General features: G+C 33.0%; 1 protein-coding gene and 1 pseudogene across 3 annotated transcripts in view; both read left to right on the forward strand.

The window, feature by feature from the left end:
• CDH18 (cadherin 18) overlaps positions 1 to 25,203 on the forward strand; it is a 376,381-nt gene that overhangs the window by 168,030 nt on the left and 183,148 nt on the right. For all 3 annotated transcript variants that reach the window (XM_039842743.1, XM_039842742.1, XM_039842744.1), the window contains one exon: positions 13,076 to 13,370. In XM_039842743.1, the coding sequence (XP_039698677.1) occupies positions 13,076 to 13,370 (295 nt within the window). The remainder of the gene's footprint in view (positions 1 to 13,075; positions 13,371 to 25,203) is intronic.
• LOC120586322 (tubulin alpha-1B chain-like) lies at positions 17,706 to 19,378 on the forward strand (annotated as a pseudogene).

Genomic DNA, 25,203 nt, shown 5'->3' on the forward strand with positions numbered 1-25,203 from the left:
ATTACTAGTATATAAAGATAAAATTATTATTTTTTCTATTTTTGTCTCTTATCCTTACATTTAGCTAAACTGATATATAAGTTCTAATAGCATTTGTTTTGTAAATTTAATAGGATTATTTACAGTTATAATCCCTTATTTTTTTTATTTTTTTATACCTACAGCACTTGGTTTTCTTAGGTGGTCTCTAATCCAAATACTAACCAGTCCCAATGCTGCTTAGCTTCGGAGATCAGATGGGATTGGGCTTGTTCAGGGTAGCATGGCCATAGATTTTTTTATTTATCTTTTTGTCTTATTTTCTTGGCTAAAACGTCCAGTAAAATGTTAAATGCAAGTGGTGATAGCATACATTTTGTGGGTTCCTGGTCTTAGGGGGTAAATATATTATTTTTCACATTTAATCATGAAGTTAGATGTAAGTTTTCATAGATAGCCGTTATCAGGTTGAATACGTTTCCTTCTATTTTTAGTTTGTTCATAGGCTTTTTTTTTTAATCAGAAATGGATGTTGATTTTTGGAAAATGCTTTAAACATGTCTATTGAAATATTTATATATTTTTTAGTTGTTAGTTTTTTTAATACAGCGGATTACATTTGATTTTCAAATGTTAAATTTACATTACATTCCTGCGATACTCTGACTTGGCCATGATGTTTTAGATTTTTAATATATTGCTGTTTCATTTAAAATTTAATATTTATCTAATATATTTTTTAGAATTTATCTATGTTTATGTGTGATATTTACCTGTACTTCTTTAGTAGTATCTTTGTCTTATTTTGGTATGAAGATAGTGAATAAATTACAGAATGAGTTGGAAAATATATTCGTCCATCCTCTTCAATTTTCTGGAAATGCTTGAGTAAAAATTGGTATTATTTTATTTTATATTTGATGTTTGATTGAGTTTACTAGTTAAGCGTAAAGATGCTTTTGTTTGATTGAGTTTTTGGTGGAGGAAGGCACGAAGAAGTTTTAACTGAAAATTCAATTTTTTAATAGGTATAGGGCTATTTGTATTATCTATTTTTTAGTGATGTTTGGTAATTTTTATCTTCAAGGAATTTATTTCATTTGAGTTGTTGAATTTATTGAAATAAAGTTGTTCATATTATTTCCTTTTTCTCTTTCTACAATTTGTGGAATTTAAATGATGTTCTCTATCTCTTCCCTAATAGCAAGTTATATTTCTAAACAATCTTTATAAAGACCTCAGTTGTTTTGTAAAAACTACAAATATAAACCTACTTTGCTTCTTTACTTCAGAAAACTAGAAGAAACTAAAGATTAGTCTAAACCTACTTTACTTCTTTACTTTAGAAAACTAGAAGAAACTAAAGATAATAATTTAGAGTTATATTTATTTGGTGATTCTCCATCTATTTCTTCTTTAACCATTGAGAAATATCTTTCATCTCAATACTATTTCATTCTAATTCACCCATAATAATGCCAATAATTTAAACCCTAATGTTTCTTTTAACATAATGCCTGATTATTCATCCTATATATTTTAGATGCTCTGGATAAGTACATAGAGGTCCAAGTTGAGCCATGTGACACTTCCATTGTTCATCTCAGATTATTTAGACATCATCTGTCCCAGCATAATGGTACATTTGAGCTCTATTCATAATGAGTAACCTACCAAAATTCCATTGCTTTCTAACTGTGAACTTATATCATCTTTAATATATATTGTGTAGAAGATAGGAAAAACAACACAGGTATCCATATTAACCTGTTTTTGCTTTATATTTGCATTTTCTTCTTCAAAACTTGTATCAAACATGTCAATAATTGTTATGTTATATAACATTTTATTAATATAATCTACTTTTGAAACACTTTTTTTTTTGTTACTGACCATTAGAATAAGTAATTTACCGGCATTTTACGACTCTTTATCTCTATGACTATCTTAATTGTTATTATTCATGCTTTTCAAGTGAGACATAGAAATTATAGGATATTTACATTGTTCAATATTATAAAGATGTCATATTCCAAAACACCCACACATACAGTCATATTTTAATACGGTATCACTGAATCAAGAAAAAAAATAATAGCTTGTTGTTACATAAGATAAAAGTCAATGGGCTTACTTTATGTGACTATAACCCAACTATTCTATATCTACGCAATTTCTAAAATAGCCCACTGACAATGTAACGCTGTTTGTTACTCCATTTTTTCCCCTCATTTTTAATTTGACTATAGTATTGTCATGGGTTCCTTAATGAATTTTTCCCCTCTCTCCCTCCTTTCTCTCCCTCTCTCTATCTATTCCTCTTTTTCTTCATTGTTTTTCTTCTTTTTTCTTCAGTATCGAGTACCTATGAACAGATCATTTAAATACATAAGAAATAGATAGTTTCCCATGCTTTGCATCTATCTCAATTCCTACTCTAGTCAATAAGTCCTCCTCCTCTGCATAAATGGAAAGTCTCCTAAAATCTGATACATAATGCTGGCCCTTTAGTGATTTCCAGAAATAAGGATACATTTGGGAGATAGAAAACTCACTTTTCCTCCCACTTTGATACAACTCATTATACCATTACCTTTCAGTTCACTTTTATTTCCTCTATTATGTCAAATCTACTGTTTAATTCATCCACTAAAAATTTTATTCATGTAATATTTTTCTTTTCCAGATGGTAATTTTTTTAAATGTCTTCTGTTTCTTGACGGTTTCTTATCATTCAAGCATCTTTGTAATGGTATCCTTTTTTTCTCTAATTATTTTGTATGCAGTATAATTTTTCTGTAGTATGCACATCTGCAGTTTTTGATCATTAAAAATCAGTTGTTTCTCAGCTTTGATTCTCACTTGTGATGGTCTGCCTTTTCATGTGCTTCATATCTTTTGTTGTGAGGACATGCTTAGTTTTTATGGGTAGTATTCCTGTGGGCCCTGCTTGGTGAAACTTTATTCTATAGAGTGTGTGCCTCTGTTTCAGCTGGTAATTGGGGCTTGCCTCACTCTCCCTGAATGCTTCAACTTAACACTCTCCCTATAATTTTAGCAAAGAACTAGTGTAGTAACCATTCCAAACATCCTCATCTTCACAGTCTAGTTTGTCACGGGAATCCACATGTTAGTCCATTGTGGCTTATTGTCCCTTCTGGCTACTGACTTCTCCCATTCACTGTTGCTCCAGCCCTGCCTTCTAGCATCCTCCTCCTTGCCTCTGGGCACCACTTTGACACTCAGATAGTCCCATCCAGACTCCAAGAATTCTGAGCCCTAGCTGCTAGGGTCTGAAATTCAGACATTTTTCTATGCTTTAGCTTCTTATCACTTCTCCACCATCTGAAACTCATGTTGTCTTGAAAGAATTCTTGAAGACAAGCATTATCTTCAAGTGATTAATACCCTGGATCTTGTTGTGTAGGGAAAGGTTTCTAAATATCTCTCCAGAAAGTTCTTTATTTGTTTTTCTCTTTCTCTTTTTTTAATATGTGTGTATACATGTGGACATTTGTCTGCTGTTCTCTTAAATGTTGATTTAATGTTTGACTGTTGCAGATGATGTGAAATGTATCTACAGTTTTGTACATTTAAACTTTTCAGTAACTGTGTTTGTATATCTGCAATGTGTCATTTGACTAAAATATGAGTCCAGGTGCTGAAGTTAAACTTAGAGGGGTTTAAGTCCAACTTCTCTTAATAGCTTGGTAGCCATGGGCAAATTAACTAATAATGAGATTCAATATGTTCATTTAAAAATATGGGGACAATAGTAATAGCTACCTCATAGAATTACTATAAACTATATGTCAATTTTTAGCAGGATATATGATACATGCTAAAATATATCATATAAAATGTATCATATATGTAACAAAAACTATATAATTTTTCTAATACTGCTATAACAAGTTATCATACATTTTATGGCTTAAATAGCACAAATTTATTTACTTACAGCTCTAGAATTCACAAGTCCTAAAATCAAGGTGTCGAAATGGCTGCATTCCTTCTGGAGGCTCTAGGGGAGGATATTTTAAGCTTCTAGAAACTGCCTGCTTTTCTTGGTTTATAGCCAGTTCTTCAGTCTTTAAGGAAAGCAGAATAACGTCTTCAAATCAAATCTATCAAATCCTCTTTCTCTCTCCCTCCATCTCTTCCCCTTCCTCCCTGTCATCTCTGCTTCTCTAAATCATACCTTTTCTCTGACTCTCCTGCCTGCTTTTTTCTCTTACAAAAGCACTTGTGATTACATTGAGCGCAATGGGATAATCTAGAATTAATTATTTTCCCTTCATTTTTTTCGTGTCTGCAATGTTCATTTTTTTCATGTTAAATAAAATTGATAGGTTCTCTGGATTAAGACATGGACATTTGAGAGGGATATATTAAGTGCAAAATAAATGTAGGGATTTGGGGTAGCAAAAAAGTGACAATTAGGTCCTATCACTCTAGTTTCCTCAAGATCTTGATTAATTATAAGACCCTAATTTTATAAGGGATGAAAGGGACATCTTAAAGAAAGATTATCTAAGCAAATCCCACAAAGGCAATGCAGAATGAATAATAATCTGAATATTTCTTTATCAACTAAGGTATATGATGGCATACTTTTCATTTTCAAATCTGGTTTCAAGTCCTACAAAGCAATTTGAAATAATTCATTGTTCTTATAGAATATGTACATGCTCTATTTTTACCAAGCCTAATATAAATGGGAGAAATGTCTGGGTACAAGTAAAACATTCTTTGGCTCATGTTCAAAGCCTTATTAACATTGTACTTGAAATGATAGTTCATTTTGCCTTGCTTCTTTGCCAAAATAGCCAATTCTAAAGAAATGTAGACTTATAGCATTCTTTGTGCATTTCATTTTAGACTGTAAGCTCAACGGCAGGGATACTATATTGATAATTATGTATCTATATAGCAGCCATTGCAGTATACTTTGATGCTTAAGTAATTTGATATTCATAATTATTAACACTAAAAAAGAGGTACACTTTACATGACATATATTCAACATATAAAAAGTACATACTTTGAAGACATTTGAAAACTCTGTAAACCATCTTCATAAAGATAACAAAAATATTGCAGGCAATCACTTCACCCCTAATCCTAACAACGTCTGATTTAATCTCTCCAGCTTAGATTTTCTGGTCTATACATTTATACATATGGAACCAAAACATATGTGCTTTTTCTGTGTTTGGCTTTTTTCATTTAGCATACTGTTTTGAGAAACCAACTTAGGCATCACTATTCCCCAAATATTCAGTGGCTTAAAGCAACAAATATTTACGATCTCATAATTTCTGTGGTTCAGGAATTCAGACATGTCTTCTGTGGGTGTCTCTGAATCAGAATGTCTCATGAGGCTATGATCAAGTTATCTGTTGGGGCTGTAATCATCTCAAGTCTAAATTTTGCAGAAAATCCATGCTCAGATTCACTCACATGTCTGTTAGCATGTCTCAGGTCCACACTAGAGTCATCAGTTTCCTGCCATGTGAGCTTCTTCATAGAAATTCTCACGCATGGCAACTTGCTTCCCTCAGAACTCCAGGAAAGAAAGAGAGCAACAGAGAGTTATAGGTAACAAGAGCAGGCAAACATGACTAAAGTCAATGTCTTTTAACCTATTTTTGAAAATGATAACCCTGTGCTTTTGTCTAATTAATGTTACTGTGTCCTACCCTAACTCAAGGAAAGGAAGTTACATATGTATGTAAACAGCAAGAGACAGTAATCATTATGGGTAATTCCAATAGCTAGCTACCTATCCTAGTCTTCCTCGGGGTGATTCTTATTCCTCCCATCAAATATACTTATCCCCACCCAGGGTCCTCACAAGCGTGATCCCTTTATAGTGTTAGCTCAAACTCCAGAATCTCATCATCCAATTCAAGTCTAGGTGTGGTTGAGGCTCTTTGGGTATAGGTCCTTAGGCATAAACTATAACCTTGAATATAGTCTTTCTTGGTCTTTAATTCTGCAAAATTATGAAGACGTTATTTGCACATCAAACACACATGGTCGGATAGGCATAAAACATGTATATTCAAAGAGGGTAAAATTGGAGAAACAAAGGAACAATGGTTCCTAAAAATTTTGCAATTCAGTCAGGTAAATCTTACAAGTTCCTTGATTAGGTCACAAGATGTAGGAGTAATTTTCATTTTCACTCCACCCTTTCGACTCTTTCCTTCTGCAGTCTGCATCATCGTTACACTTTTTTACTTTAAAGTCAGGATATATTTGCACCTGAGTAGCTTTCTTAGCTTACATCTTGCTATTGGAATTTTGAAGATTCATCAGCCTCCTTTCCTAGAATTTTTGAAGAATTTGTACTGAGTAAATTACATTAAGTTACATTAATTACTGAGTTACATTAGAACCATTCTTGAAATTCACATGCTTTTTTCTATTTTCTTTAAAAATATTTAGAGCTCCTTATGGATGTGATAGCTTGAGGTTTTAATTTGCATTTCCCTAAGGAATTCCATATATCCATATATCTTCTTTTGATATCACTTTTTCATATTCTTATCAGTTATCCATATATCTTCTTTTGAGAAATGTGTATTTAAATTCTTTGTCCATTTTTAATTAGCCTATTTGTCTTTTATTGTTAAATGTATTTATAAATTCTTAATACAATACCCTTCTTTGAGATATAGTTTGCAAATATTTTCTCCCACTCTGTGAATTTTCTTTTCACTTTCTTGAAAGTATGCTTTGAAACACAAGAGTTTTTAATGTTCATAAAGTTCAACTTATATACTATTTTGGTTGCTTATGCTTCTGGTGTCAATTCAAGAAAGCATTGCCAAGTGTACTGCTACAAAATTTGCTTTTTTTCTAAAATTTTTTTAGAAAATTTGTTTTTTTCTAAGATATTCATAGTTTTAGTTCTTACACTTAGGACTTTTTTTTTTTTAATTCACTTTGAATTGATTTTTGTATATGAAGTCAGCTTGGGATGCAATTTATTCTTTTGCATATATATAGCTACCCTGTTGTCTCTTCAAAATTTCTTGGGAAGTTTATTCCTTCCTCCATCAAATGATCTTTGCATCTATTGCAACTCAATTGACCATAAAAGTATGAGTTTATTTCTGAGCTTTCATGTCTATTTCATTGATTTATATGTTTATCCTTATCCCAGAACCACATGGAATTGATCACTGTAGCTTGGTAGTAAGTTTCAAAATGTAGAATATCCAGTCTTCCCACTTTGTTCTTTTTTCAATATTGTTTTCTGATTCCTGGCTGCTTCTCCCCACTACAATCAGTGTGGACTTTACCAGCGCTGGGATCTCACTGCTTGTTCTTGATGCCCCATCACTGAGCACCATGAACAACATGTGGTGGGCACTCCCAAACTATATGTTAGATGGACAGGCTCCTAAAAGTGATTGCTGAATCAAACAATGATATATTTTATTGTAAAATGAATTTTCCAAAGGAAAGAGTTAAAATAAACAAAAATGACAGAGTTTTAATGGAGATGAAATCACGACACACTTGAATGGGTTTGGGACAGTAATTATCTGGAATTTAATACCGTTTAGTGTGCTCTGGAGTTTTTTAAAAATGTAACTGCCAGAGCCATCTTTTTTTTTTTTTCAACTAGATTTTGATTGAGAGATAAAAGTAGACATTACTTTTTATAGAGAATAGGTACTTTTGTGCCTTATATATCTCATTCCAAATTTAATCAATTGATCTCTTTTTTGAGGCATCCCAACAATTAATAGTGAAATTCTCAGCTACTGATTGCCTCCTGCAGTGTCCAAGTATTTGGCACACCTAGTGGGACTCTCAAAAGTAAAGCTGATTGGAATGGAATTATGGAAACTTCAAAATTTAGAGATATTTTACAATTTTTCATCTTATACCATTAGAAACCACGGCTAAGATCATCCATACTCTGTTCTCTCAATTACTCAGTACAGATATGAAAGTGTGACAGTAAGAAGGCTAATGGGGCGGGGGGGAAATGATGTGTTTGAAATATGCTGTTGGAGGAGAGTTGCAGATACCCCGAAACACCAGAAAGATGAACAAGTGGACCCTAGAGTGAATTAAGATTGAAACATCATTAGAGGTGAAAATGATAACACTGGTTGTCCTATTTTGCTGCAACATGAGAATCAGGGTTCTTTATAAAATAACTGGTGCTGGAAAAATAGAAAGCATCAGGAAAAGAGGAAGCCCAAATAAGAGATGGATGGGACTCCATAGTGGCATGAGTCTGCTAAGCAGAGTTGTGGGATACAGGATATTGTGGACATTACTCATTGATAGGGGTTGCTGCTATTGGAACTCAACTCAGTGGTATGTAACACGAACACACACACACACACACACACACACACACACACACACACGTTAATATTCTCAATCTTGGATTCAGGGTATATCATATTCAAACTAGTGCTGCTTCCTGCTCTTTATGCCCTCCTTCTGGTCAATCACAAGTTTTCTTCTGTCTAAGAATACTTGTAAAGAAATTAAAAGCTAAAAACTGAAACCAAACAGAACTATACATATTTGACAAAGACCTCTGATGTTTCTAGCAAAACAACTGTATACCTATTCCCTTACCCTCATCTAGTTTATTAACCTTTTAATTGACTAATGTTAGCTTTATGGTGGAACAAAGTACTTTATTGATACCATTTTTGCCATAACATTTTACATATTAATTGATACAAAGTTAAAACTAATGGTTATGTATTTTTCTTACACAAAGAGACTCATGTGTTAGTGATCAAGAAACGTATTATTTGATTAGTATTTTTTTTCACATCAACCACTTATTAATAGTTCAGTTGAGTTTTGTTTCACAGTTTAAAATATAACACATTCTGGAATGAAGAATACATAATAAGTTCCAATGACATATCTTTCCTATGATCTTCACATTGTATTAATTGTGTTTTATGTGTTGGAGAAAGTGATAATAATGGGATTAGTATATGATATTTATGACTTTATATCTGGAATGTTGTAAATATAAATTTCCTACTCATAAAAATGTAGATAAATTTTGTAGTTCAAAATTCTATAATTTTAAGTCAGTGACCTATCATTTTAGCATAGCTTAAAGTCCTAACTAAAAGCAACTTTTTAAATTAATTGTTCTGCCACCATGTTCTTAACCTTTTACAGTTATTCTTCCCCCAGGGATAGAATATTATCTTTGTGAAGAATTCTGTATTAGAGTAAAAGCTATATATGTTTTTTTGTCCTGACCCTAATGTGTTCTAGGGTGAATAGTTTTCTCGGAGGAACTCATGTGAGTCACATTGGCTTTCTAAGTGCCATAGGTTACTACTTAACATCAAGAAAGAGTCAATTTATTGAAGTAATGCCAGAGAAATATTCATTTTGCTTTACTTGGGTAACTACATTTTTTTTTCTCTCTTCCTTCATTCTCCTCGCCTTTTCTAGTCTCTAAAGTGCAGTTAATTAACCCTGCTCTATTATGTGATCAGACACACAGGGATTATCTATTCTTCTTTTCGAGCAACATCTGTCCTTCAGCATAAAAATATCACTCATTTTGTAAAATCCATGACTCTAAAAGTATATTCCCACCAATGTGTGTTATGATAAGACCCTGCTACTGCTCTTTTGGTGGTATTTCTAAACTGTCTGCTAAAGAGTGTTCATTGTATGTGACTAAAATCAATTATCTTCCAAGTATTTTTACATATTTAATGTAAAAATGTCAAAAATATCTCTTAAATAATATACTACCTAAATTTACAATGCAATTTTACTGTTTGCTAAATCAATATCTTGTATATAACCAGAGAATGTCTACTTTATATGCTCTACTCTGATTTTTTTTCAGATTTTACTTGTATTTTTATTATTATCATCATTATTTTATTATTATCATTAAATTCATTGGGGCAACATTGGTTAATACAATTATATGTTTCAAGTGTACAATTCAATAATATGTCATATGTATTTTGCATTGCGTGTTCACCACTCAAAGTCAAATCTCTGTCATCATATTTGACTTCCTTTACTCATATCTACCTCTCCACTTCCCCTTTCCCTCTGCTACCCACTAAACTGTTGTCTGTGTCAATGAGTTTTTGTTTGTCTTGTTCATTTGTTACTTTTAGTTTTACATACCACCTATGAGTGAAATCATATGGTTGACAACATTCAAAGATAACACGTTTCTATTGTGATTATCTGTATTGATGAGCTTTCTTTCTGTTTTAAGAGTTCTGTCTCTGATATTAGCATTACTCCTCACCAATTCCATTCATTCATGCATTCATTCACTCAGTCATCATTTCCTGCCTTACAAAATCTGATATAAAAGATGTGCTCTTCCAGGATCTTAAAACCCACTTACTAAGGAAAACAACACAATATAGCCAACGTTTCTCTCAGGCATCTCTGTTGCAGATCATATGTTGCAAAAAAAATTGGATATTTGAGAACAGATATGATATAGAAGAGGTAGTCCTGAGAGTGCATAACTTGTTTGCTTCACAAGTGATTATTGACATAATCATATAAACTACTAATCAATTGACCAAATGCTACTTAGTTGGTTTCCCATTAGTGTTTCATGGAACCAATCTTTTCAAGTTTCAACCAGGCCAGCTGAGAGAGTAAATAATCTATTAATAAAATGATGATCTACATTATTTAAACACTCAAACTGTGTATTATCAACTAATATAATTCAAATATATTTTATAATATTTTTATATAACACAATGTTATCCAACAATATAGATACTTCTAAATTCCAATTCACTGATTGTATTGCATGTCTATTTCAAATCGAATATAACTTCTGAAACATTTAAACTAAGTGATTTATTAATTCTAAAACCTTTTATTATAGAACCAGGTCCAAATCTTAAAATATAAATCAATAAAATTACTGGAATTTTTCTTTTATTTGAATTACTTAACAAAATGTACATAAAGAATAGAGTATATAATCTTTTTAATAGATTCTGTAGATTGACAAGTTTACTATTTATTTTAACCTCTGTTGATGGTCTGCATAGATAAGCCCTTTCTTCTTTACAAGAACTTTTAATCCAAAACTAAATAATATCAGGTTAACCTCACTAAAAACATAAAAGAATATGTGACTATGTCCTGAAGATAAAACTTGATTACAACTATTGTTGTCTTTCTGAAATTAGTTGTTAGAAGTCACAATTTTTCCCCCAAAGTGTTTTTAGTTAATTAGATGTATACATATGTATGTATATACACATATATATGTGTGTATGTATAATATAGATTTATAATTTATATATACTATACAATAGCTAATAAAATGATCTACCTCTTATTGACTTAATAAGAAGAGTGTTCTAGAAAAGGTCCTAAAAACATTTGTTGAATGAATTTGTTGCTTTACTTTGCTATGTTTTGGTAATGAATTGATACTTTTTGGGAGAATACAAAACAGTCTGCCTATCAGTATTTTGTAGATATCCACTTCATAAATCATAAATCTTTTCTTCTAGGTGCTAAAATGATATGTCAACAGACATAAAGAAATAAATACATTTTCATACATGCATGCAACTATCTCCATGCAATCTGTATTCTCCGTTTGTAGTTAAATTTTTAATGAAGTATGAATATTTGAAAGCTATGTTATTTTTATATTTTCCTAATGTATTTTGCTTCCTTTTATAAAAGCTCCCCCGAAGCAGTTTTGAAATGAGTTGTTAAATTTTGCTGAGTGATTTTCATTAAAAGTGTATTCCTATTTATGTCTTATGTGTTTTCAAGAAAGAAGTAAAATTATTTCTGATGTCCTATGATTTATGTTTCAGTTGTTTTTTTCTATAAAAATTGTCCTTTCCTCATATTGTATTGTATTTTTCTGTATTTTATCTTTTTTAAAAAAAGTATTCTAAGAGTTCAGAGATTTTAAAATAAACTTTCAAAATTTTCACTTTACTATGGCAGGGAATCAAAATGCTATATGAACAGGTTATATTTTTTCAGTGTGTCCAAGGTCAGAAGTGAGAAAAAGGTAAGTAGTGTAGGTTAAGTGACCAAAAGGTTTCATAGGAAGGATTACTGTCCATATCTCTTGGGAGAAAGAATTCTTCAAATATATTGTTGTGATATGAGAAAATACTGCTGTTGTTTCTAGCTAGAAATATAGTAGTGACACTTATGAAAATATTTAACTGAATTTTGACATTGTAATTTATAGTAGAATATTAAATATGAACTATACAGTTGAAAAGCATTTACTCATATGTAAATAACAAAAAGGAAATTTAAAATCATCTTAATCTTATTTATCACTCTTATTGAAGAACTCTTCTTTGCTGAAATGTTGCTATTCTAAAATCTGTTCAAATGACAATTTACTAGTGTATCTCAATTAATTAAGAATCAGAGTCTACTTATTGATTAAATCTTTACTACTCTTTAAATTTTTTAATTTTTTATAATCTTTAAGGAAAGGAAATATTCTACCACAGTTTTGTTTTGTTTTTGAATTTTAAGTGTAACGATTAATTAGAAAAAAATTTTAAATTATAAAGTTAATACCTCTGTGACAAACAAAGGCCTCTTTTGTGGATATTTTAATAATTAATTTGTATTTCAATTTGTCCTACCATACATTTTTTTTTTAATTTTAACATTAAAATAGAATGCCAAACAATTAAATTTTTTTTTAATGCATTTTTACTACAAGTATGAAAACAGTATCTCTACAAGTGATTTACTGGTAATTTATTTTTCCAATTCTATTCCATGTAGTTAGTAAAATATTCTTTTAGTAGAATGACACCAAGGGCTGTTGTTTTTGCTATTAATAAGTATTACTTATTATTTTCTCTTAAATCAATAATTGGATTATTTTACACATCATAATAAAAATATTCATATAAACAGCATATAGAGAAAATTTTCAGAAAAAATAAATGATTCTAATAAAATACAGGACATTGAAAAGTCATAATCAAACTAAATATTGAATTATACATAGGCAATTTTCAAAGAATACCATGCAAGCCTGAAATATAATTGCATGTGAAATTATTTCATTTCTATTTTATAGCTGCACTCCAATTCTGACAAAGGTGATGGGTCTGTCAAGTATATCCTTACTGGAGAAGGTGCTGGGACTATATTTATCATTGATGATACCACTGGAGACATCCACTCAACGAAAAGCCTAGACAGAGAGCAGAAGACCCACTATGTGCTTCATGCCCAGGCTATTGACAGACGAACAAACAAACCTCTTGAGCCTGAGTCTGAGTTCATCATCAAAGTGCAAGACATCAATGACAATGCTCCGAAGTTCACAGATGGACCGTATATTGTCACTGTGCCCGAAATGTCAGATATGGGTAAGGAAAATCATTTTTATACTTTGACTTAATGTATTTTGAGAATCAAAAATCATCTTTTGAAGACAAGATTTTAATTTTTTTGTGTCAATATGGAGAAATTTGAAATAGTCCCCAGAAATTTCAATAATTTTCTATGGCCTAAACTATTAAAGAATATTAGTTCAAACTATTCCAATGTTTATTAAAATTAATTTCTGAACTTATAAGTGTAAGTAATGGTTTCATATCAAAAGAAAACTATCATAAATCAGAAAAGACCTAGAATTCTTGTTTAATCGACATGTGTTTTTGACCACATAAATATTTTATGCATATTGTAAAGAACATACAAACGCATTCAAAGTGAAAATTTTCATAGATAAAGAAAGACAGTATAAGTTGGAAATCTATTGCTATGTCTTTTAAACTTGCAGTTTATTACCTAATTATAATAGTATTAATAGTACTATTATAATTATTATACTGGCAGTTCAGCTATCATAATAATTTTTTACTATTTTATGAGTCTTTAAACTTGGATTTAGACCACATTTTTCGAGTAAAGATTGCATATCTTTAAGTTTCCTGTGTATATATGAGTATGATTTTACATTAAGGTTATTATCATCATTAATCAAATCACTGTATATTGGATATATACATAAAAATATTTTTGGAAAAATTTTTAGTTTTATTGAGCTGTGACTGACATCTAGCAATCTATAACTTTAAGGTGTATAGCATAATGACAATTTATTTCTAAACTTACTGCGATCACCACAGTAAGTTTAGTTAGCATCCTTTATCTTATATACATAGGGTTTTTTAATGGAAAATGGTAGTTTCTTCTTTCCCAATTCCAGCCTATTTTAGGTCTCTTGAGCTAGGCAGGTAGCTCCTGAAGCTGCTGGGGAAGCAGATTGGAAAGAGACACTAAGTACTTCTTGAAGAAAATCTCAGAGGAGAAAGCAATTATCAAACTGGCTATCTCTGGACCAGAGTAGAACACAGGGACCCGCCTCAGAGACCTGGGGGAGGCCCAGACTCAGGCTCATTGGTCTCTGAGGGAAAATGAGGGCAGACTGAGAATCTGAACGCCGTTAACACTGGCATCTGAGAGTTTGTGTAGAAACTCTAAACAGGCTTCCTCCCAGCACTTGATCAAGGGACTGATAGCCCATCTGCCTTCCTCCTTCTGTCTGACAAAAGCAAAAAAACTCTATGATTCTATCCTTGTGAGAATGCCGCTGGTAAGGAGTTCCAGGGGCTGCATAAGATCCCTAAGAAATGCCAGGAAACAACCATAACCATAGCAGACAAAGTGCAAGAGAGAAAAAAACTAGGCAGAGCAGTCACTACCAAGAAAGAGTAGATAATAAGAGAACTAGTGTTTTAAGGACACTACAAAGAGATTTCTGTAACTCAAAGCCACATTTTTTTTATATATATATAAATAAGTAAACAACAAAAAACTTTATGTATGGATTGAGGCATGGATGGTCACTCATAAGACCAAAATTACTGCTCTGGAACTTGAGAATATACCTAATGGAAATAAGTAGCTAAGAATCAGAGCAGAAGTACAAAAATATGAAAATTGTGAGGAAAAATTACACTTAGAGCAGGGTTCCCCAAACCCCGGGGCCTGGTGGCCTGTTAGGAACCAGGCCACAGCAGGTGAGCAGTGGGCAAGAGAGCAAAGCTTCACCTGTATTTACAGCTTCTCCCTAGGGTTAGCATCACCGCCTCAGCTCCACCTCAGATCATCATGCATTAGATTCTCATAGGAGCACTGGTCCCTGGTGCCAAAAAGTTTGGGGACCACTGACTTAGAGGATATGTTCATTAGACTTATCGTGTAATTACCATATGTTCCCAAAGAGCAAAATAGAGCAGATAAAAGTGAGGAACAATATTATTTTCTTGAAGCGAAAGGTACACTAAACTTACAAGTTTAATAGATTTTCTGAGTTCTAGGAACGGCTAATCGAATAAGAAACCTATGTAAGTTCTGGGAAAGTTCTTAAAAGCTAAAAAATGAAAAAAAATATAAACTTTTAGATTAACAAAAATTCTTACTAAAAATATGTATTGGCATTATTATATTTATCACATCAGATATTGACTTTGGTCAGCAATTGAATACCATTTACAGCTTACGTCAAAACATGGTTCATCTGTCAGTTAAGTGAAAGAAATATTTGAAGAAGGACACCAAAAGTATATTATTCTCTTATCTAGAAAAAATATGTTAGAAAATAGTTAAAATTGAAAATAGATGAAATTAATCAGAAAAGAGATCAAAAAGAAAAAGATAAGGACAGGAAAAAGTAATCAGCAATCTACTCTGAAATATATATATGTGAGTGTGTGTGTGAACACAGACTTCGATCTAAATGAGTACATCTGAGGATGCTAAAAGATACTGTACAATCTAAGAACCATGAGGTGTAAAGGAATTACCACGGTGGAGGCTGTAGTGTGAGGACTTAGGCACAAGTCAAAGGATAGGAATGGGAAATAGCTAGGATTCTTAAATTCTTTTACTTAGATGAGTGTGGTTAATGGAGAAATACTTAATATCTGAAAGTAATAGAGAAAAAGAATACAACAGAGTATGTTTTAAGTCTTTACTTCTTGTGGTTCTAGGCATTAGTCTATTGAAAGAGTATGGCAAGCCATAGGCTGAATATTGGAAATTATATTGGGTGTGTGTGTGTGAACTCATTACTGTGGGAAAACAGATACATAAATCACTATATTAGCATCTAATGCACATGGAATGTGAATGTTATAGAAGGTGATATAAAAGTTAGAGGAGGGAGAAACTCACTTTATATTTGGTACTTAAGTATAGGCGATATTTGCATTGACTCTGATTTTAGAATTAAAAAAAGCTAGTAATATTGTAGAGTAGTGATCATCAAACAGTGACAGGGAAAACAAATTCATCCTGCTGTTTGTTTTATAAAAACATTTCACTGGAACACAGTCACACTCATTTATTGATATATTGCCTGTGGTACTTTGGTCACTGTGATGGCAGAGTCGAGTAGTCACAATGAAGACTGATTCGCAAAGCCTAAAATATTTTTTCATGTTGCATTTTACATAAAAGTTTTCCAGCTTCTATTGTCAGAGATTTCGGGGGATGAACCTGGAAGCAGAGGCAATAATTAGAAGACAGTGTTGTAGTCCTGATACATGAGGCACCTGCTGATCTAAGGCAGTTAGTGTTCTGTTGGATATACACATTTACACAAAAATATGGCATTTTTACAAATAACAGGATTATGCCTCTTTCCTTTAGGTAGATACTGTAAGTTATCTAATATTCAGTCTCCCCTTCTATGATACTGAGAAAACTCAGTTTTGTTCAGGGTGACCCTATACAGAGTTAAATGTCTACTTCTCATCACTCCCTTTCATTTGGGAGTGGACACGTGACTTAATTCTAGCTGGTCAGATGTAAGTGGAGAACAATGGGCGAAGCTTCCAGGAAAGATATAGGTTTTCTGACAAAAAGACATTGCTGGCACACATATTTCACCCACTGCCATCTTCCTTTCTTGCCGCCTATACTGCAGATGCATCAGCCACTTCCAACCATAGATAGAAATCTTCTTGCTAAGTGAGATGGAGCAGACCTCATGATTCACCCTGGCCTGCCAATCCCAAACCCTTCTTTAAGAAAATAAACCTCTTTCTATTTAAGCTCTTTAGTTCAATCTCAGATACATGCATTGAATCTGAATTGGTAATTGGAGCAATTCTAGGTTTTAACATGGAACAATAAACAAACAATTGAACCTAATACTAAATCCAAAGAAATAATGAGAAAGATTTCAGCATCAAATAAGAAACAGCGATGTCATTTTCTATTAAGTGCCTTGATTTGGGAATACTATGTGAAATCATCACTTTTTTCTCTTTCCAATATGTTGCTATGATGCTAATCGACTTTGCTATGACAGCAATTTTCCTTTCTGCCTGTGGTGTAAGTAACAGCTGATTTCAGATCTCTAAATCCTGCTCGCCACCAACTGTAGAATCAATTGTATCTGTACAAATTCTTATCAGTGGATCAAAGGAGATTGAATAGATTTGACATTATGATAATTTTCCTTTTGTTTAAGAGAGAAGATTTAGAGATGGCCAAGTATCATAAATAGGAAAGTTATCCTAAATCACCCGAAAGTATAGCTAATTATTTATACCAAAATCTAATCCCTAGGAAGTCCAACAGGGATGTGCTTTTGAAAACAAAACAAAACAAAACTGTATACAGTGTTAATAAAGACGATGGACAGGTTCCACTTAGTTATGTTTACCAAAAGCTGAAAAAACTGTGACATGGATAGTGTGGACACTGAGGCAAATGGAGTTGTCCAAGAGAGCTTTCTGGAGTGGAAATCAGCTTCACTAACTGAGCTAAGGAGCAGAGTTCAGACGGAGGGCCAGGTGTGCTCATGATGTTGGACAATGTGAAAGACAGTATTTTTTCCCATGCTTCAGGACAAAATAAACGGTGAATAAATCCATGATCAAACTCCAAAAACGGAGGTTCTCTTACCTCAACTATCTAACAGTAGCTCTGTAAGAAGCAACAACCTCTCTTCTTCCTCACCCATCAACTTGGCAGCCACAAAGCAGCAGCCACACGTGAGCGCATCTCCATCCACGATGGCCAGGCTGGTGTTCAGACTGGTGATGCCTGCTGGGAGCTATACTGCCTGGAACATGGCATCTAGCCTGATGGCCAGATGCCAAGGGACAAGGCCATGAGAGAAGAGATATGACTCCTTCAATACCTTCTTCAGTGAGACAGGTGCTTGCACACATGTGCCCAGGGCAATGTTTGTAGACCTAGAACCCACAGTCATAAATAAAGTTCGCAATGGCACCTACTGCTAGCTCTTCCACCCGGAGCAGCTCATCACAGGCATGGAGGATGCTGCCAGTAACTATGCTCGCATAGTTACTGATCTCCATTGGCAAGGAGATCATTGGCCTTGTCCTGGACCGAATTCAGAAACTGGCTGACCAATGCACGGGTCTTCAAAGCTTCTTGGTTTTTTATGGCTTTGGTGAGGGTACTGGTTCTGGTTTCACTTCCCTGTTGATGGAATGTCTCTCAGCTGATTGTGGCAAGAAATCCAAGCTGGAGTTCTCCATTTATCCAACCCCTCAGGTTTCTACAGCTGTAGTTGAGCCCTACAACTCCATCCTCACCAGCCATACCACCCTGGAGCACTCTGATTGTGCCTTCATGGTTGACAATGAAGCTATCTATGACATCTGTCGTAGAAATCTTGATATTGAGTACCCAACCTATACTAAACTGAATAGATTGATGCGTCAAATTGTATCCTCCATTACTGCTTTCCTGAGGTTTGATGGATCTCTGAATGTTAATCTGACAGAATTCCAGACCAACCTGGTGCCCTATGTCCGCATCCACTTCCCTCTGGCCACATGTGCCCCGTCATCTCTGCTGAGAAAGCCTACATGAACAGCTTTCTGTAGCAGAGATCACCAATGCGTGCTTTGAGCCAGCCAACCAGATGGTAAAATGTGACTCGCCATGATAAATACATGGCTTACTGTCTATTATACCATGGAGACGTGGTTCCCAAAGCTGTCAAAACTGTCATTGCCACCATCAAGACCAAGTGTATCATCCAGTTGATGGGCTGATGCCTCACTGGCTTCAAAGGTAGGATGAATTACCAGCCTTCCACTGTGGTACCTGGCGGAGATACAGCCACAGTACAGCAAGCTGTGTACGTGCTGAGCAATACCACAGCCGTTGCTAAGGGCAAGCTCACCTAGACCTCAAGTTTGACCTGATGTATGCTAAGTGTGCCTTTGTTCACTGGCATGTGCGTGAGAGCAGGGAGGAAGGACAGTTTTTCTGAGGCCCGTGAGGACATGGCTGCCCTTAAGGATTAGAAGGAGGTTGGTACGATTCTGTTGAAAGAAAGGATGAAGAAGAAGAAGAGGAATACTAAAGTTAAAATGTCACAAAGGTGGTGTTTTTATAGGGAAGCTTATTCTGTTTTAAATATTGAAAAGTTGTGATCTAATCAGTTAATCTGTATGTAGAGCTATATACTCTCATATATGATTACTGGCTATGCTTTAAACACGATGTTTTGTTGAAGACCCAACTTGTCCATTTCTGTGATGGGTTTGAATAATAAAGTATTTCTTGTCTTAAATGAAAAAAAAAAAAAAACCCCTCCAAAAATGGAAACTTTCAGTCTGCTAATTAAAAAATAAATGTTATGAAAGACTCTAATGTAAGATATGAATCCAATAACCAATAAAAAATAAAACGTGAATTTAAGCGAATAAACATTTGAAGATACAGATGTCAAATAATAATGCTAAACCTACTAAGATAAAAGATGAACTGAAATATGTGGTAATATCAGACATGGCAGACACGGGTCTAATTTTTATTATGTAAGGGACACTTTGTTGTTGTTTTTATTGAGGTATCATTGGTTAATAACATTATATAAATTCAGGTGTACAACATTACTATTCAATACCGGTATACACCATAGCGTACTCGCCACCAAAACTCTAGGTTCCATTTATTACCATATACTTAACCCCTTTATTCTCTGATAACTCCCCTTCCTACCTGGTATCCACCATTCTGTTGTCTGTTTCTATGAGTTTGTTCTGTTCTGGTTTTTTTTTTGTTTCTTTTTTTGTTTTAGATTCCACATAAGAAGTGAAATCACATGGTTTTTGTCCTATTCTGTCTGACTTATTTTACTTAGCATAATATCTTCAAAATCCATCCCTGTTATTGCAAATGACAGTATTTCATCTTTTTTATGACTAATATTCCATCGTGTGTATATACACACCACATGTTCTTTATCCATTTATCTACTGATGGACACTTAGGTTGCTTCCATATCTTGTCTCTTATAAAGGATATTACAGTTTACATAGAGGTACCTATATATTTTTTTTGAATTTGTGTTTTTACTTGTAGAGATCTGTTCTATAGGTACACTCATATGGATTTGCATAGATATATGTAAAAGTGTGCCCTTTGCAGTATTGTTCATAATGGTCACAAATTGAAAACACCTAAAGTACAATGATAAGAAAGGTTTCACATAAATGACTCTTTAAACATATACAGAATACCCTATGCAGCCTTAATATTAAATGAATTTTTATGTATATGCAGATGTACAAAGATCTACATTATTTTAGTATGAAAATGTTTTCAGAAATGCATGTGGAATAGTCTTGTTTATTTTAGAAAATAAGGCTGTTTCTTAGAATATGCACGATATCCACAGTAAATATTTAAAGGAAATACAGGTGAAAGTGATTACTTCTAAAAATGGGTAAATATCTGGTATGGAAGAATTATACTATTCTTTATTAAAAACTATGTACATGTTATTTATAAAATTATAATGAAAAGTAAAATGTAGATTTGTAATAAAATAATAAATGTTAAATAACATTAACAATTTAAATATATACCAGTTTCTAATTCTAATAGAGGCTAACATGTAGGTAAGTGACAACAGAAGAATTTTTCTCAGCATATGGTGCTTTATAAAATCATCATTTTTATCATATACCCATTAAGTGAGTTTTGATCATGCAGTTATTAAAAAAAATTATCTCCTTATATCTTGCCAATTCTTTCTGGAGAGAGAGGGGGAGATTGAAAGTATATAATATACTAAGAACTGTAATAGTAGCTAGTAATGAAATGTTAAATAAAACGAGGACACTAAATTTGAGCAGCCTGCAGAAACATAAACAAAATTTCAATATAGTGTTTGATACACAAAATAAAGTGGAACCATTGAGCAGACAGAGTCCAGCTTGCAGATTTGAGAGGTTATCCTCTAGGAATTTTATATACATATGGAGTTTGTCAGCTGGCCAAGAAAAAAAAAAGAGCATTTAACATACAATGATGAAAAATACTCCTCTCTTCCCTATGAGTTGATAGTCTACTTGTGTGTGTGCGTGTGTGTGTGTGTGTGTGTGTGTGTGGGTAAAAAGTGCGAAGAAGGAATAAATAGGATCATTATGCAAATGATAAATTCCTTTTATAGCTTAGCAAAATATACTATGAGAACACAGAGAAGATAGCACCAGAGAATTCCTGGGTTTGCAAGTTTTTATCAGATTATTGCTTCTTCTGTATCTGTAGTGCTAAGTAATGGTCATGGAGACCTCCAAGTAATTGCTGCATGCTATATTGCCAGTGAGAAAAGCATAATGTGGTTTCATATTTCTTGTCAGTGGCTAATAATAAGCAGGCAAAGTCTATGGGAATCTGGATGGTTTAATAAAAAATAAAAAATAAAAAAATAAACCGAAGTAGTTTTTGATGCATGTTTTAATATAGTTTTTCTTTATCTCTTTGATTTACATCATGTAATTTCAACTGTTCTCTAGGAGAAGCATTATCCCCATTGGGCGGGGTTTTTCGACCTTGCCACAATTGACATTTAGGACTGGATAACTGTTGTGGAGGGCTGTCCTGTGCATTGTAGGATGTTTAGCAGCATTCCTGGTCTCTATCCACTAAATGCCAGTAGCATCCTTCCCACTACTGCCATATTGTGATGTCTTTAGACATTGCCAGATGCTCTCTGGGAAGCAGATTTGCTCTCAGTTGAGAACCACCACCCTAGTGGACATGTAAGATAAAAGAATAAAATCATTCCAATAGAAACGGGAATTGGAGAATATGGTATTGGTTAAACTTACAGTCTATTCCAAGGAGAACCCCATAGTGTTAGAATACTCATGTTAGATATTTTATGAACAAAATCTATTTTGTCTGCCCAGATTAACAGTTTTTATGTTTAAATATTAATTGCCATGTTCAAATGCACAATGTTATGAAAACTGCACCATATAAACGTTTGAATAAAGTTATCTGTTCTCACTGAAAGGAGAGTAACAGCATGGCTATTTGAAAGTCATTATGGCTCTCATGTTTTAAATTTTAAATCTACGATTTTTATAGCATTGATTTATAAAAGGACCATTTGAAATAGGATGGGCTGTCATTTTAGTATTTTCCTTTATTACTTATCTAAAAATGTGATCAAAGACAATAATGTGAATGCATATGGACAGAATGACATTATATTATGGAGGGTCAATGTAACCTGAATAGGTCCACAAAAAGACTTGTATGCATTTATCAATGCATAATTTACATTTTTCTGTGGTATGCAGTGCATAATCATTCCAGCCTTGATGACCCTACCACCTTTGCTAGAAGTAGTTCTTTAATTTCATTTTATATAATTTTATTAAATATCTAAGTCTCAGAATTGAGATTTAAGAATATGAAAAGTTAATGATATTAATTGGCATGGCACAAAGAGGAAAATAACCATGAGATAAAATTATACCTGTTCTTGGAGTCAACGTTCAGGTGCATGTGTGGCATTTTAGAAAGGAAGATAGAATGAATAAAATTGTATTTGTAGATGTGTATTGCTATTCTCAGATGAAAAGGGCATTATTTATGTCTTAAGATGTTTAGCAATATTACGACACATCCTTATAATAAAAATCTGATAAAAGTTTGTTTTAAATCATATTGATAAATCTCTTTTTTAAAACTATAAGAGTAATTTTGTCTCTTCTATTTGTATATATATATACCCAATTTTCTGCAGTTATCGTCTTGCTTCCACCTATAATCAGGACTTTTTAGTACGAGTTTAAATTTGATTTTATTGCAGTCACTTTAAATGTAAAAAAAAATGCTTTTTATCTAACAATTGTTTAAAAGAAAACCATACCAGATTACAATCTGATTTGCCTAAAAATAAATGTTGCATCTCTGTTTTTCGCAAAAACGTATTTATAAGAGAATGTATAAATCTCTACCTCTTTTCTTGTGCATATTAATAAAATATACAATTAAGTATTATCTAAAAGCATTTAAAATTATAGCAGATTATAGATATAATGTTTTTTAATTTATTGGAAATAGAACAAAATAATTAATATTGTATGAAAATTATGAATATATAATTTATACTTTAACTTCAGTGGAGTACTGAAACTTAGTTTGGCATATACAGAAAAGATAAGAAGTTTTACTGTATGACCCTTAGATTCTGCAAGGTTCCTTGTCTTTGGAGATGTAGTAAACCATCCCTACTCATTTTCATGTCTTCTTTGTTCTCTCTGATCTCAAACCCTCAGGCCCTTTTCCATTTGAAGCTGTGTTCTTTGTTGCACAGCAACAAGGAGAGATGCCAGCTGTGCTTCCTTTATTGCACTGCTTGTAGGGAGACTGATTTAGTTCTGCTCAAACATCTTGGGAGCTTTACCCTGGATATCTTCCACGAGCCTCCTTGTCATTTTAAAATCATTACTCTGGGGCATAATCTTCAAAATGAGATCATTTCAATAAAGTGAGGCTGATGCTTCAATTGTACATGGTAAATAGAATGCATATAAGGTGTCACATATGACAACTGATAAATCGTTATTTAGACAAACATGTATGGTTTATACTTTTTTCTTCTCGTTTTTCATCAAAACTTTTTGTCTGGGTCAGTTGGCTATTGTTTTGTAAGCAAACAACCCATAATTTAGTGGCTCAAAACATCCTTAATTTTACAACACATTATTAGAAAGAAAAATTAAGAAAATCTCATTTACAATGCCACCAAAAACTATAACATACTTAAGAATAAATTTAACCAAGGAGGTAAAAGATCTGTGTACTGAAAACTATAATACATTGATGTAAGAAATTGAAGAAAATACACATAAATGGAAATAAAAAATTATGCTCATGGATAAGAAGAATCAATGCTGGTGAAATGCCCATAATACCCAAAGCAATGTACAGATTCAATGTAGTCTCCATAAAAATTCCAATGGCATTGTCTAACGAAATAGAAAAACTGATATTAATATCTGTATGGTTCCACCAAAGACCCCGAAATCTTGAGAAAGAAGAACAAAGATGGAGGCATCACACTTTCTCATTTCAAATATTAAAAGCTATATTAATCAAAGCAGTATGGAATCAGCATAAAAACAAACACAGAGATCAATGGAATATAATAGAGGGCCCAAAAGTAAACCCATGCACATATGGTTAGTTAATTGTTGATGAAGGAGCCAATAATATATAGTGGGGAAAGAATAGCCTTTTCAATAAATAGTGTTGGTAAAACTGGGCAGCCTCATACAGAAGAATGAAACTGGACCCTATTTTATACCATACACAAAGATCAAGTCAAAATGGAGTGAAGAATGGAATGTAAGACCTGATACTGTAAAATTCCTAGAAGAAAAAATCAGGGGTAAACTCTACATCAGTCTTGGCAATGACATTTTAGATTTAACACCAAAATTAAAAGCAACAGAAGCAAAAATAAACGAGTGGGGCTACATTAAACTAAAAGATTCTGCACAGCAAAGGAAACCATTAATAAAATGAAAAGGCAACCTATGAGTGGGAGAAACTATTTTTATGTTTTCCTAGTGTGGAATTTCAAGAGTATAAGAGCAGAGTTTTTAAAGAGGAAGCTCAGATTCTACTACTTTATTTTTGTTCTCTTCTATTATTGTAAACACAGCACTTGAAACAGCGTTCTGTAAATATTTATTGAATAATTAATTGTTGACCCTTTCCTCCTACAACTTTTTAATTAAATTTATTGAGTGAAATTGGTTAATAAAATCATATAGGTTTCAAGTGTACAATTCAATAAGTCATCTGTATATTGCATTGTATGTTCACCACCCAAAGTCAAATCTCCTTTTGTCACCATGTATTTGACCCCCTTTACCCTTATCTACCTCCCCC

Source organism: Pteropus medius, unplaced genomic scaffold (genome assembly GCF_902729225.1).
Source record: "Pteropus medius unplaced genomic scaffold, Ma_sr-lr_union100, whole genome shotgun sequence".
In the NCBI taxonomy this organism is placed as follows: domain Eukaryota; kingdom Metazoa; phylum Chordata; class Mammalia; order Chiroptera; family Pteropodidae; genus Pteropus; species Pteropus medius.